Genomic DNA, 15662 nt, shown 5'->3' on the forward strand with positions numbered 1-15662 from the left:
TTGTAACGCTGTCCAATGAGACGTGGGTAAAGCCTGAGGCATTGTAACACTGTCCAATGAGACGTGGTTAAAGCCTGAGGCATTGTAACGGTGTCCAATGAGACGTGGGTAAAGCCTGAGACATTGTAACGCTGTCCAATGAGACGTGGTTAAAGCCTGAGGCATTGTAACGGTGTCCAATGAGACGTGGGTAAAGCCTGAGACATTGTAACGGTGTCCAATGAGACGTGGGTAAAGCCTGAGGCATTGTAACGGCGTCCAATGAGACGTGGGTAAAGCCTGAGACATTGTAACGCTGTCCAATGAGACGTGGGTAAAGCCTGAGGCATTGTATCTGTCTGGAGAGTGCAAACTGACTGTGAAAAGTGGAAGTAATCAAATGGCAGGTGTGGGGTTGCCGTGGCCACCAATTGGCTGAGGCAGAGAACGGTACCGGTGAGGCTCATTAGGTCCATCAGGTCCATTAGACTAGAGGCCTTTTGTGGCGGTTCTGGACAACCGTGTGTCCGAACCGACTCAAGGCCGGACACTGCACTCCCTGTGTCACCACTAGAAGTCAGTGGGGCGAAGAGTTCTCGAGTTACGTGGATTACAGATGTGCGTACACACGTGCACACACAGAGACGTAGACGTGCGTACACACATGCACACACAGAGACGTGGTGCATTTATTAAAGGATATATATTTGTTTCCCCTGGACTGGAGCGCGCGCAACAATTCTACTGATGTACAATTTGGAGATTCCTGGAACAAAATATGTTCAGCTGGAGGTCAGGGGTCAAACCCTATCAATCTGGAGGTCAGAGGTCAAACCCTATCAATCTGGAGGTCAGGGGTCAAACCCTATCTTGGGGTCTTTAGCACATCAAGGTTTGCACATCACTGTGCTTCTTATATACATCATCAGTGTGATGTCACCATGATGTCATGAGGAGTCACTCATGACCAAATATGGATTCCATGATGTCAGGCGTACTGGCGACGGTGCATGGTAACCATGACAACCTGGACTCACTCAGACATGTGGAGTAACCATGGTGACCTGATGTGACCCTCGCTCACATGGAGACTCTATCTCTGCTCACACAGAAACACTGAGGAGCCAGGACACAACCTGAACCCAACGCAGAGGGGTTCAGTGGACGTGGTCTGGAAGGTGTGCAGGTGGGTCAGAGTGTCCTCTGAGGACACCTCATAGAAGGACAGAGTCCCAGCGGGACGGTCCACATACAGTGCTACTCTGTAGACCCCGTCCTCCCTGACCTCACGGTCAGCATCCACTGCTGCTCTGATGGAGCGTCTAGAGGGACCGACAGGGAGGAGAGTCTGCTCCCCATTGTGTCTGACAGAGTAACTGTGACCACACCACAGACTCCATGACATGCCATTCCGTCCAATCAGACAGTCAAGACCATCTCCTTTCCTGCTGATTGCTCTGTCAGTCCCTGCTATATGAACCACTCCACTGCACTCTACCTCAGAGTAGCAGCGTTCGCTCACACTCTCTGCACTCAGAACCTGCTCATAGTAATCGAACCTCTCTGTATGGTTAGGATACTGATGACTCTGTCCCTCCAGCGCTGTGACCTTCCTGTTGTCCTCAGACAGAGTGAGGGCACAGTGTGCTGTGTTTGTGTCCAGTGAGAGACGCTGGGAATCTGATGAGAAAACACACAGTAACCATTAAGTACATAATTCACTGACACACACACACACACATACATACACACACACACACACACACACACGCACACACTTGTGTGCGCGCGCATTTGCACCCAGTCTCACACACACACACACACACGTGCGCACACGCACACACACACACACACACACGTGCGTGCACACACACACACGCTTGCACCCAGTCTCTCTCACAGGCGCGGCCGGACGCGCACACACACACACACTAAGGCTGTCCCCAAACATTCAAGGTTCGAATGTTCGCTCGTTAGGGTTGGCACTCGAATCTTAATTAATGGGTATGAACCATTCGTTTTTTTTATATTTTTTCCTTTTTTATTAACTCGAAAATATATCTCGGCGAGAATGTGATATGAGCATGTAAAAAAAAAAGTAAGTTTCTAGTGCATTCCTGTCAGAAGTTATGTCTATCTCCTTGTTGTGCTGTCCCTCTCCAAACTCCCCATGTGCACATGGCTAGTCGAGCAGTTCTGATTGGCTGCCTCGTCTCCAGCCATGTTGCCTCAGAATTCTTTAGGGACACTAATTTGAGCATAACAGCGGAGCGCAGCTAAAAAGTGGCATAACGTCAGCAGCAGACCCACAGATAATAATAATGCAGCTGGTAATTAATTGATTTAATCAATTTGGGCTTGTTTCATATTAAATTAATTTACTCAGCTAGAGTTTAAATCGTAAAATGGAGGATCATGTAAGAACACACTTTTGTTATTGAAGAGCAGGGTAAATATGATGTTTTGCGCCAAGGTCCTATTCCTTTCCTTACAGTCTAGGCCAGGGTTCCCCAATAGGCGGCCCGCGGGCCATCTGCGGCCCACCGAGTGCCCCCTTGTGGCCCACGGAAAAAGAAAAAAAAATGTTTTTGTTTTTGTTTTTTTTTGGGGGGGGGGGGGGGTCCCAGATATAAATGGCATTAAATTGGGCTCAGTAGCCTCTGCATGTCAAACTGGGGGTCCTTTTCAAATTGGGGTCTTGCCCTGAACATTAATTTCAGGGCAAGGCCTCGACCTCGCGCGTGCCGACTCGGCCCCCAGCCTGGTAACGTAGTCAAAATATGGCCCTTGAGGAAAATTAATTGGGGAACCCTGGTCTAGGCTGTTGTTTTGTTTTGCAACATTATTTCCACGTTGAATCGTTCTGACGGCCGGGTTTGAGCAGCAGTATAGGGGGACAAAGACCAACAGGGGAGCCCACGACGGGATGGACGGCCGCGACCGGGCGTCGCGGATCATGAAGAAGTGACACCGAGGAAGCGACGCCATGGGCCGTCGGAACACCCCTGGGGGGTCCCCCCTAACCGACTGCAATAGGCGAAAAATCAACTGCGAGTCTGCGACGGAACGGGCTGGCGGGGCTGCAATATTAAACATTTTTCAGGGAGAACTCTCAGGCCTCTAGCCGTCGGGGCTCTACGCAGCTGCGTAGTTTGCGTAGTGGTAAAAAAAACCCCACAGTGTGTGTGTGTGTGTGTGTGTTGGGAGAGAGAGAGATTGATAAAGAGCGGGGGAGACGTGCTGTGCGCTCGGATCGAGACGGTTATTCTTTTAATTAATTAGAAACAAATGGTCCGAATGTTCACTCGGAAATTCCTGCCGAAGTTCGAGTCCTAAAATAAGGGCTAGGGTACAGCCTTAACACACACACACGTGTGTGCGCACCCAGTCTCTCACCCAAACACACCCACATGTGCGCGCACGCACACACACACACACACACACACACACACACACACACACGTTTGCACCCAGTGTCTCTCGCGCACACTCGCACGCACACACACACACAAACATTGTGCAAGTGAATTAAATTGAATAAACCCATTTAGACCAGAGGAGGATTCTACAAATGCCTTCTACATCCTGACAGTTTCCTGAAGAAACCTCATGTTTTTATGTCAGTGTTTCTCAACCTTTTCCATGTCAAGGACCCCCAATAATATATGTATTTCACCACCGACCCCCATCTGAAAATATGTTGTTCCAGGGACCAACATATTTGGTCTACAAGCTATGAGCTTGTAGATCTGATATTTTTCAATAGCTAAAGTATAACATAATGCTTGAAACACCAGAATGGGTTAAAGTGGGATATTTGGTATATAGTCTTTTTCATTGGCCTGAACTATTGTCTATATTCATACATTCATGAATCCACTTGCTGAGCGGCTGTCACTATTGGGCTTTCTTTTTCATTAACATCCTACGGTCCAACATGTCAAACTTTCCTCATGCTTTAAGTAGCGTGTGACATGTAAAACTAAGGGCTTTTCATGATTCTGAATACATTCCAGGCATTCGTTTTACACAAAAAACACTCATTGGGCTAAAAACGGCCATAGACGTCATGACAAATGTGATGAGGTCAGCACATTTTGGGCAAGTGGCTATGGCTATTTGACATGTCACATGCTACTTCATGGCTCCACCCCCCCATCTGAAAATATGTTGTTCCAGTGACACCCCCCCCCCCCCCCCACCACCCCCTCCCAGAAGCAAAGATTTGAGATAAAATGTTCACTCTGTAATAATTTATATTCAAAGATTTGAGGCACATTTTCACGATTTAAAAAAAATAGAATTTTTTTTCTATTGACTGGCTTTATCTCTCAGCCAAGGCTGTAGTTGTCTGCAACGTGTCACTAAGGAGTATGAAATCCTTGTTTGACCAACACGCACACGCCTGAAGATGCACTGTGTGCGCGCCAGACTGCGTGCTTGACAAACTACAATGTGAAAGCAAACCCAGCCAACAATGTTACAACTGCAGCCCTGAAGTCTACCAAACTATACAGTAGGTGTTAAAAAACTCTGTATAAGATGTCAATAGTGAGAGATACTCACGTCCTTGAATGAGATGAGGATTGAACCGATCTTCTCCACCATGTTTCACTCTGTAGGAAGTAGAACAACAATGCATCAATGTCTGACTGTCTAACACAACGTCTCCACTAGCTGACACTACAGTGTTTCACTCTGTAGGAAGTAGAACAACAATGCATCAATGTCTGACTGTCTAACACAACGTCTCCACTAGCTGACACTACAGTGTTTCACTCTGTAGGAAGTAGAACAACAATGCATCAATGTCTGACTGTCTAACACAACGTCTCCACTAGCTGACACTACAGTGTTTCACTCTGTAGGAAGTAGAACAACAATGCATCAATGTCTGACTGTCTAACACAACGTCTCCACTAGCTGACACTACAGCAGGGGTCGGCAACCGGCGGCTCTAGAGCCGCATGCGGCTCTTGAGCACTCCCCTGGTGGCTCTCTGTAGCATTACAAAAAAATCGATGAAAATGTATAAAGTTTATTTTTTCACATTTTTATTTTTCATTTATGGTTTCTGTAGGAGGCAAAACGTGACAGAAACATTCTTAAGTTTCCCAAATTTGTAAAAATGTGTAGAATAAATATTAAGTTTCAGCACATAATGTCAACTAAAATTTGTGTCATAACATGCGACACTCGCATGCTGCGCCAGACAGGTGTAAACAAACCGGTGGGTGTGTGTGAGGCTGCTGCTACGCTATGGCTTCTACAGGGAGAAAAAGGAAAATAGCCGACGAAAACCGAGGTTTTAACAATTCGTGGACAGACGCTTATGCCTTCACAGCCAATGCAGATGGATTGCCTGTATATGCTTAATCTGCAGTGACAAACTATCAAGCAACAAAAAAAGTAACATTGAAAGACATTTCCAGGGAAAGCATGTTAAGTTTGCAGCTGACCACCCGGCTGGGAATGAGAGAAAGAGGGCTGTTGCAGAACTGCAGAAGAGAGCAAACTAACTTTTAAAAAGTGGTTCGCAGCTTCAAACTCCAGTACTCCACCACTACTGCTAGTTTCGTTGCAACCCGGGAGATAATAAAACGTGGCAAGCCGTTCACAGACGGTGACTATAGGGCGCGTTCGGAAATACCACACCGGAGCACACTCGCCTATTAGTTTGCATTGCACAGTGGGCTCAGTGCGCTATTTCCGAACGCGCCCATATGAAGGAGTCATTCATTAAAATATCAGAGCACCTATTCTCAGACTTCAAAAACAAAACTGAGATAATACAGAAAATTAAAGACATGCCTCTCTCCGCAAAGACAGTCAAAGACAGAGCCATAAAAATGGCAAACAACATCACCAGTCAACAAATCAATGATATCAATTCAGCCCCAGCATTCTCGGTTGCCTGTGATGAGTCGTGTGATGCGATTGATATCGAACAAACTGCGCTGTTGTGCAGGTATATAAACGGTGACGGGCCGCAACAAAACATGGCATAATAATGTAATGAAAGTTAAACCATAGCGCACTTTATTTTAATAGATAGGCTAATATCCACTTGCAGCCCTGTTGTCTTCATTATATAAGCATTTTAAGGCTTAAAAAAATGTGCGGCTCCAGATAGATTTTGAATTAATGTTTTTGGTCGAAAATGGCTCATTCAACATCTTGGGTTGCCGACCCCTGCACTACAGTGTTTCACTCTGTAGGAAGTAGAACAACAATGCATCAATCATCACATGTCTGAAAATAGTAAAATAGTGGTGATGCCCCACAAACATTACCCACACATAGTAAAGGGTTCTGCTGTAAACCGGGCCCCACAACAGGGTCTACTCACTTGAGATTCTCCAGCCCAGCAGAGCGCAGCATCTTCATTCCTGACTCATTCACCATGTTGAGACTCACGTCCAATTCTCTCAGATGGAGGGAGGGATTAGAAGTTAGAGCTGAGGCCAGAACTTCACAGCATCGCTCTGACAACCAGCAGTTCTCCAGTCTAAATGAAGAATACAACCAGATGAGAGAGAGAGAGAGAGAGACACAGAGAGAGACAGACAGAGAGAGACAGAATATATATAATATATATGAATCATATTGAATGTGAATCATATTGAATGTGGATCACATTGAATGTGAATCACATTCAATGTGAATCATATTGAATGTGGATCACATTTAATGTGATTCACATTCAATATGATTCACATTCAATGTGAATCACAATGGCATGTTCTAAGTCAGAGGGAGGGTGAGCTAATAGTATTTAGAGTCTAAGGGAGGGTGAGCTAATAGTATTTAGAGTCTAAGGGAGGGTGAGCTAATAGTATTTAGAGTCTAAGGGAGGGTGAGCTAATAGTATTTAGAGTCTAAGGGATATGATATGATATAATACTTTATTGTCAGTTCACACTGAAATTTGTCTTGCGACACAGCAGCCAAGTATGCAGAACACATATACAAAACACAAAGAACAATACAATTTACACACATAAAGACATGAGCAATATCCACCGCTTAGATTATCCTGTGGCAACTACATCTCCTGATTAAGCCTCAAGGTCGACTGGTGGACAAAGGACCTCTTTAGTCTGACCTTATTGTATGCTGGTACACCATATCTCCTTCCTGAAGGTAGCAACCTATATTCTCCATACATCCCATGCTTAGTATTAGAGGTGATATTCCTTGCTAACCTTAGGATGCTGTTATCATACGTGGATGTATAAAGTTTCTGAAGTTGTTGTCCAACAATCTTTGAACAAATGTTCAGTTGTTGCAGCAGTTGTGACTTTAGGGCTGCAGACAAACATCCATACCAGGTGGTACTACAGTACTGAAGAACACTCATAATAACAGAAGTGAAAAACAAAAGAAGAATCCGTCTACTAGCACCGAAGGATCTTAGACGGCGAAGGAAGTAGATTCTAATAGTATTTAGAGTCTAAGGGAGGGTGAGCTAATAGTATTTAGAGTCTAAGGGACGGTGATCCAATTCTGATAATAAAATATTCTGGGTTTTTATATATACATGTTTTACTGCAGCTTTTTAAAATTCAGTTGAACTTTGTCTAATAATACCCCTCTGTTGCTTTCACTTGTAGTTGGTACTTCCCAACGCTGGCCATGCGAGGCTACAGTTTATCATTGTTCCTCCTATGTGTCAATCATTGTGATTGGCGCGCGCGCGCGCACACACACACTCCGTCTTTCTCTCTCTACTCTGCCGATGCGAACGTAAATAAAAGCCTGTCTACTGAAGGATAGTCTGTCTCAGTCCCTCATATCTCTGGACACTTTCTTCATACTGAGCAAGCACAGAAACGCTATTGGCCCATTTTGGACTGAGGTTGATTAAAAAAAGGCTTCTAAACATGTTTCTATGTCAGTGGTGCTCAACCTTTTTCATGTCAAGGACCCCAGAATTCTCTCTATTGGGCCACGGACCATCATCTGAAAATATGTAGTTCCAGGGACCCCCAGAAGCAAATATTTTAGTTAAAAATGTTCGCTCTGATATTCAATGATTTGCGCCACGATTTTTCTAAAATAGCAGACCTACAAGCTCATAGCGCGCCACTCGGTGGCGCGCTATGAGCTTGTAGATCTGCTATTTTTCAATAGCTAAATTATAACATAATGTTTAACCCATTTAGGCCTGAGGTCGAAATAATAAAAAAGTATTCTGAAAGAATATATATTTAAAGATCTGTGTTGCATTTTCACGATTTTTCAAAAATAGCAGAGCTACAAGCTCGTAGCGCTTGTAGTGTGAGTTACCATGATATTAACCTCATCCACACTCTTCAAATACTACCACCATCATAACTACATTATAATCACTTACTATAACAGAACTTTACTTAACCAAATACAAATAAAAATGTTAAATCAATCTGACCTTAGAGTCTCCAGACAACAGTTTGGGCTCTTCAGTGCAGCACAGATGAGATCCAGTCCAGAATCCGTCAAGCCGTTTCCACTCAAGTCCAGTTCTCTCAAATGGGACGGATTGGAGCTGAGAGCTGAAGCCACAACTTCAACGTGTTCCTCTCCGAGGTCACAGCCAACAAGTCTGTAATTACAGATTAAATGTAAAATCAGAGATGATCAAAACAGACCATGTTCACTGTCAAGGAGGTTCCCTGTGGTGCTGTCTGAAATGTGTGTGTGTGTGTGTGTGTGTGTGTGTGTGTGTGTGTGTGTGTGTGTGTGTGTGTGTGTGTGTGTGTGTGTGTGTGTTTGGATACTTTCCTAGCTAAGCAAATAGTGGCAGTGAGTAACTTTCCACTGTTGTCATTTGATTGTAAAACAAACATTAAACAATTAAAATGATCCCAACTCGCTGCTGTTGTTCCACTCTATGGCAGTGAAGTGAAGAAATGTTCTGTCAACAGATGAACAGTCTGTACGACCGCATGCCATGGCAAAATCACCCTGATATCACTAAATATACTAAACACAAATCACACTTGAATTGGATTGCAATACTAATATATATATATACTGTATATGAAGTGAGGGTCTCTCTCTCTCACTCACTCTCTCTCTCTCTCTCTCTCTCTATGAATGAAGTATATAGTGATCTAACATGTTAACATTCACACTACTAACCTGGCTGTTTTGCAGTTCCTCACAGCTGGGACCAGTCTCCGTCGCCCCTCCAGTGATGTGTTGTATTTCTGCAGGCCCAACTCCTCCAGAACGTCCTCTGACATCATCAGCATGGAGGCCAGAGCTGAACACTGAGGCACAGAGAGTTCCTTCCCTGAGCTGTTCTCTGACTCCAGGAACTGTTGGATCCCCCGACTGACTGACAGGTCGTTCATCTCCATCAGACAGTGGAAGATGTTGATACATCTGTCAGGAGAGGCACGGCGATCATTCATCTTCTTCAGGTTGTTGATGACTTTCTGGATCTCCTCTGGACTGTTCTCTGTCTGACCCAGCAGACCTCCTAACAGACTCTGGTTGGACTGCAGTGAGAGACCATGAAGGAAGCGGACAAAGAGGTCCAGGTGACCACTCTTACTCTGCATGGTTTTCTTCATAGCAGCCTCCAGGAAGTCAGACAGGGAACTGTCACTGTTGAAACGGCTGTCTCCCAGGAATGTCTTCAGGACCTTCGTGTTCTTCTGAGTGAAACAGTGGAACAGGTAGACTGCAGCAAGAAACTCCTGGAAGCTCAGATGAACAAAGCAGTAGACCGTTTGGAGGAAGAACACATCGTCTTCTTTGAAGAACTTTGTGCAAAAGCCCAGGTTCTTCAAGTCCACGTTCACATCAAGACCACACGCCTTCAGGTCCGCCTCATAGAAAATTATGTGGCCTTTGACCAGTTGGTGAAACGCCAGCTTGCCCAGCTTCAGAAGAACTTTCCCTGCATCCTTTATGAGCTTATTCTTGTCTGCCTCGCCTTGTTCAGGATTCTCCCGCAGTATCTCACTCATCAGGAAGTGACAGAACAGCTCAACCAGGGTTTTGGGCAGCCTGAATGTCGCCCCCATGTTCTTCACCATGTTCTTCACAACGGTAGCAAGGATCCAACAGAAGACTGGGATTTCACACATGGTGAGGAGGATCTTTGATTCTTTGATCTGTGAGAGGATTGAGCTGGCCTGGGTCTCATCACTGAACGTCTTCTGGAAGAAATCCTTCTTCTGGTCATCTCTGATGAACCCTCGTACTTCTGTCATCCTGTTTACAAACTCCTTAGGGATCTGATTGGCTGCTACAGGTCGCGAGGTTATCCAGATGCGAGCAGAGGGGAGGAGCTCTCCCTTGATGAGGTTTACAAGGAGATCTTTCACTGGGTAAGAGTCGTTGACATTCATGAGGCCAATTTCTGTTTTGAAATCAAACTGGAAATCATTTTCATCATAACCATCCAGAACAAACATGACTTTGAAGGGGAGGTCATTGTAGTCTCTTGCCGTCTGCAGTTCAGTGAAGATATGATTAAGAACGTCTTCCTCAATAAATCTGGTTTCCGCGATGCAGCAGTGAATTAGCTGTGCCAAAGTAAACATCTTTCCCTTGAGCATATTTAACTGGCGGAACTTGAGCGGGAACACGAGGTGTGGGTCTTGGGGGAAACATCTCTTGGCCCAGTCAGACACAAATTTGTGTACGAGGAACGTTTTGCCAATCCCTGCACAGCCAACGGTCAGCACTGTTCTTATGATTCGTCCAGAAAGGTCTTTGAACATCTGACCCAGTTGGATTTCTGTTCCCTCTCCTGCCTTCTTCATCTCCATCTGTCTGGCCTCATGATGGCTGTGGATGTCTGTTCTTTCGATGTCTACATTGTAGAGCGGGATGAAGACGTTTTCAAACACGTCCTCACGCTGTGTTCCCAGTTGTACCCTCAGATATGTGCTGTTCATGTTGCGTTGAAGCTGCTCTTCATAGTCAGTGATGTGACGATATCCTGGTGTTCTCTCCAACAGACCTGGAGCGAACAAAGCATTTCCATGTTACTTACACACACACACACACACACACACACACACACACACACACACGCACGCATGTGCACGCACACAAGCACAAACACACACACACCTTACCTCTCAGTTTGGCAGCTCTGTCTCGTCTTTCCAGCATCTCTACGTCTTCTGTCAAAGCTGAGATGTGAGACAGTGATTGGTCAGTGAGATGTGAGACAGTGATTGGTCAGTGAGATGTGAGACAGTGATTGGTCAGTGAGATGTGAGACACAGACATAATGACACAGAGATGGATGGATTTATATCAATATAGATTGTAAATAAATCTAGTTAAGAATAAATTAAAGACTCACGAGGTTTCTTGTTCCCGTATAAAGCTGCCAGTGCTACTGCGTACATGGAGAGAGTAACAATAAGCCCACGTCTTAATCCTCTGCCTGGTGGTCCTTTAGCTGAAAGACAGAAATATAAAACATAAATAGAAAAGAAAATCTCTGAACATTTTTTAATTCCCCTGCGAATGCTTCCTAGCAAAACAGGACGTGAACAGATCCACTTCCTGGTTGCGCCATAGCTCCACCCCCCCTCATAGAGTTGTGGGAGGAGTTTCAAGTCAATCCGACAAACCGGAAGTAGGAATTACAGTTCCATGGAAGTGGAAGTCCGTACGGCCAGCCACCAGGTTTGGGACCTTATGCTGCAAACTGGAGTAATGGCTGTTTAACCCATTTAGACCCGAGGACGATTCTACAAATGTCTTCTAAATCCTGACAGATTTCTGGAAAACCCTCATGTTTCTAAAACGGGTAGTCCCAATACTTGATTCTGATTGCCTGGTTACCGTCACGTGACCGGTGTAAATTCCACCGATAACCCACTGCTTCAATCACTTTATATCATTCGCAGCTGTCCCAACAGCCAGGAATCTTGGTGTTGTCCTGGACAGTCAGCTCTCGTTCAAAGCTCACATCACAGCTGTCACTCGATCCTGTAGGTTCACACTCTATAACATACGACGAATTAGACCGTTCCTCACCCAGGAATCAGCCCAGCTCCTAATCCAGACAACAGTCTTGTCAAAACTCGACTATTGTAACTCCCTCCTTACTGGCCTACCAGCATGTTCACTTAAGCCTCTCCAGCTGATCCAAAATGCAGCAGCTCGCTTGGTCTTCAACCAGCCAAAATTCTCACATGTCTCCCCCCTGCTCCGCTCCCTCCACTGGCTCCCGGTCGCTGCCCGCACAGAATACAAAACTCTGATGCTGGCATTCAAAGCAACCAAAGGTATGGCTCCCCCATATCTTACAAGTATGATTGAACCCTACAAACCCTCCCGCGCACTCAGATCAGCCAACGCAGGGAAGCTGGAAGTACCCTCACTAAAAACGCCGGGACAACGCTCCACACGTCCCAAACTCTTCTCCCTTCTGGCTCCAAAACTGTGGAATGCACTTCCCATTGCAGTCAGAACTGCAGCATCACTCCCAATCTTCCGCCGTAGCCTGAAAACCCACCTTTTCAGACTCCATCATGGCCCATAGCACTTACCCTAACCCCTTAGATAGCATTTATGTTGGCTTAGATAGCATTTGATACAGACTTATAGCATGTTATGTAGACAGCACTATAATTGTATTGTATTTAGTCATAGCACGCCATAGTACATATGTATAGCATAGTAGTAAATATGTATAGTTTATATGTATAGGGTATGTATAGTTTCATTATATAGATATTCCACTGTTACTTTCTTAGCTTACGCATGTTTCATGATAAATACTTTTATGTGATGTATTCCCATGCTTTTGTTCTTGCTTAAATGTAAGTCGCTCTGGATTAAGAGCGTCTGCTAAATGCCTAAATTGTAAATTGTAAATTGTAATTCCACATCTCTGTAGCTGTACTGGGGAAAGGGGAGCGCTTGATGCCGTGCGGTCGTGTAAGCACCGCCCGGCTCATACGGCGCTATTCTACCGTCACATAAGCTACTTGCCGAGCAAAACAAGGAAGTGAAGTTTATTAGGTTAATATTGCTATATGTTTGTAACCGTTTTAGAAAAGCAATAAGCCACTCGAGGCCCCGGCTTACCGGGTATTTTACACTGGCCCCCAGCCATTGTAAAATACCCGGTAACCTGAGACCTCTCGTGGTTTATTGCTTAATTCTATGTCAGTGGTTCAAGGAGGCCCTGGCTGCACAGAATTATCTGTAATTGGCCACCGACCCCATCTCAAAATGTGTTGTTCCAGGGACCCCCACCCAGAAGCAAATATTTGAGTTAAAAACGTTCGCTCTGAAAGAGTATATTCAAAGCTTTGCGGCACATTTTCACGATATTTCAAAAATAGCAGACCTACAAGCTCGTAGCACGGCACTCGGTGCCACGCCAAGGCTTTAAGTCCAAAAATCTGAAACAAACACACACACACCTTTGTAAAGCGGGTTGTCTACAGCGTCGCTCTGCTCCACACTGAACCGGTTCTTTATCGCACAGGATATTCTTCGAACTCTTCTCCCTTCCTCGTCGTCGCTGATCGTCACCGTCCGGGAGTCGGGCCCGATCCATTCCTCATCGTTGTAGATCCTGGTCTCGTTGGGTTTGGGTCGAGTCCATTTCTCACCGTGGAACCTCCATCGATAGGTGACCACGCCCGACTCTGTGACGTCTCCGATGCAGTGCAGCGTGCAGTTGCTGGAGTTGGAGTCACATGGTGCCACGATGGTCAGGTCTGGATGTGGGACTCTCTCTGTTGAGGACACAGAATGAAGACATGAAGAATGAATGCACCACACATCTATTTATGAAAACACGCACACGCATGTGCCGGCACGCACACATGCACATACGCACACGCTGAGGCAACTGACTGAAGACGAGATGTTAACATGCCTCCTGCTGACCCTGAACTGACCTCATGCTTCCTTCTATGCATGGAGTCCAAGCCCCTTCTTTTCACCCGACAGGAGAGGGAGTTTCCTCAGTTGGAAACGTAGCGCGTGGAAGGAACGCGAACACGTTATTCCAAGAAGTTATTCCTTTCCCCTCCATCAGGCGCCCCGGCTGGCCAGAGGGAGGCAGTATAGAGACCAGTTCCTTTCCCCTCCATCAGGCTGGAGGGAATCGACGCCCCTTTCTTCAACATTTCAACAACAGTGTTGCCATGTCTGCTTGTTATAAGTGACTTTGGGCATGTAAATATTTGTAGTTGCGGGCAATGTTCCCCCTAAGGTGCGCCCGTGCGCACGCGCACATGGCCAAATGCTCTCGCGCACAACTGAAATCTGTCGCACTCAGACACCGACGCTGGTGTAAAATGAATAAAAAAAGTTATATATTTTTTTTTATTGCGCAGTTATACTCCTCCTGTGTATGACTGCGCCGTCGACCTTAGGGCCGATTCATACTCCAATTTTACCGCTGTTTCGGCGCTGTAGTGCCGAAATGATTTTGGCTCGTCAGAAATTTTCAGTAGCACCGAAGAGCTGACTTTAGGACGGTACCCGCCCCACCGAACCTCAAATGACGTCAAATTGTAGGCTCTACCGAGCCGAACCGACTTTTATTCAGCTCTAAAATAGGAGTATGAATCGGCCCTTAGAGACAGCCGGAGCAGGCAGCACTGCAGTCAGTGTTAATGAAACCCCAAGAACCAGATAAGATCGCGTTGCGCCTGAGGACCTGTGCGTTGATGGGACATTTAGATCTAAAAAGGCCAACGGATGGAAGTGTGGATAAAAGCACGGCTGTGCGCAACAACAACAACAACAACGAGAGGGGGACTAACGTTAGCTTCGCGTTAGCTGTTTAGCTAACGTGGTTATCACTACAGCACAACAAGCCTGCAGTCCGGTGTACTTGTGAATGAAACAACATGTGGAAGCTAACATTCATCTCTAGCGGTCTAGTCCCATATGGAACCTCTCTCTGTAATTCTCCAATCTGTTAATACAGCTTTCTTCAATCAATCAATCAATCCGCTCTGCTATGTAGAGCTACATATAATAATAGCCCATAGCTGGCGTAGTAGGGGCCATAAGGGGCTGCTGACGTTCGACAATCTGAGAAACTAGGAGTTCAAAGACACACCAACAAACTCGTCTTAGTGTGTGTGTGTGTGTGTGTGTGTGTGTGTGTGTGTGTGTGTGTGTGTGTGTGTGTGTGTGTGTGTCAATAAAGTTTACGTTTCCTCATGCCCCCCATGTAAAGCAGTATCGAGTATTAATATACCAGTCGTTCTCAACCTGTGGGTCCCCACATGATTTGGGGGGGGGGGGACCTCAGATGACAGTGAAGTGACAATTGAAGGACTTTTAAGACTTCTAGAATACCTCAAAGCCAAAGGCTCTAAAAGAAAAATACCATTACTGCATCAAAGGTAATCAGCAAACCATGCTATAAAAACTGGTCAAACATCGGCCAGATTATTAAATAATAAAGAAAGAGGCAACAATAGTGAAAATAGCCGATCTACAAGTTCACAACGAGTTTGTAGATCGGCTATTTTCACAATATTTATCTGTGGAACCATTCTGTTGCTTGTCTGGGTGGGGGGGGGGGGGGTCCCCAGTTCAAATTACTTTGGGGGACCACAGCCTGAAAAGGTTGAGAACCACTGATATGTAGACTAACTGAATATTCCTAGCCTTGATATGAAATAAAAATGTTGTAACTTGCGTAACCTTATGTAACTATTCATTAATTCACTCGTAGGCCTATACCA

General features: G+C 45.4%; 1 protein-coding gene across 1 annotated transcript; it reads right to left on the reverse strand.

The window, feature by feature from the left end:
- Positions 1-1005: 1005 nt before the first annotated feature.
- Positions 1006-6475, reverse strand: LOC310872993 (tripartite motif-containing protein 16-like). The gene is made up of 3 exons (XM_083785221.1): positions 6329-6475; positions 4546-4595; positions 1006-1659 (listed from the first exon to the last, which is right to left on the reverse strand). The coding sequence occupies exons 1-3, from the start codon at positions 6382-6384 to the stop codon at positions 1073-1075; spliced, it is 693 nt and encodes a 230-aa protein (XP_083641347.1). The 5' UTR covers positions 6385-6475; the 3' UTR covers positions 1006-1072.
- Between the last annotated feature and the right edge of the window lie 9187 nt (positions 6476-15662).

The sequence above is a fragment of the Protomyctophum parallelum genome, assembly GCF_964188405.1.
Source record: "Protomyctophum parallelum genome assembly, chromosome: 16".
Classification (NCBI taxonomy): Eukaryota; Metazoa; Chordata; class Actinopteri; order Myctophiformes; family Myctophidae; genus Protomyctophum; species Protomyctophum parallelum.

Excerpts from the sequence above, each read along its gene's own strand:
- LOC310872993 (XM_083785221.1), bottom strand. The coding sequence starts at position 6,384 with ATGGTGAATGAGTCAGGAATGAAGATGCTGCGCTCTGCTGGGCTGGAG. Across the intron at positions 4,596-6,328 it reads GCTGGGCTGGAGAATCTCAA|AGTGAAACATGGTGGAGAAG; the intron begins GTGAGTAGACCC and ends TACTTCCTACAG. Across the intron at positions 1,660-4,545 it reads TCCTCATCTCATTCAAGGAC|ATTCCCAGCGTCTCTCACTG; the intron begins GTGAGTATCTCT and ends TTTTCTCATCAG.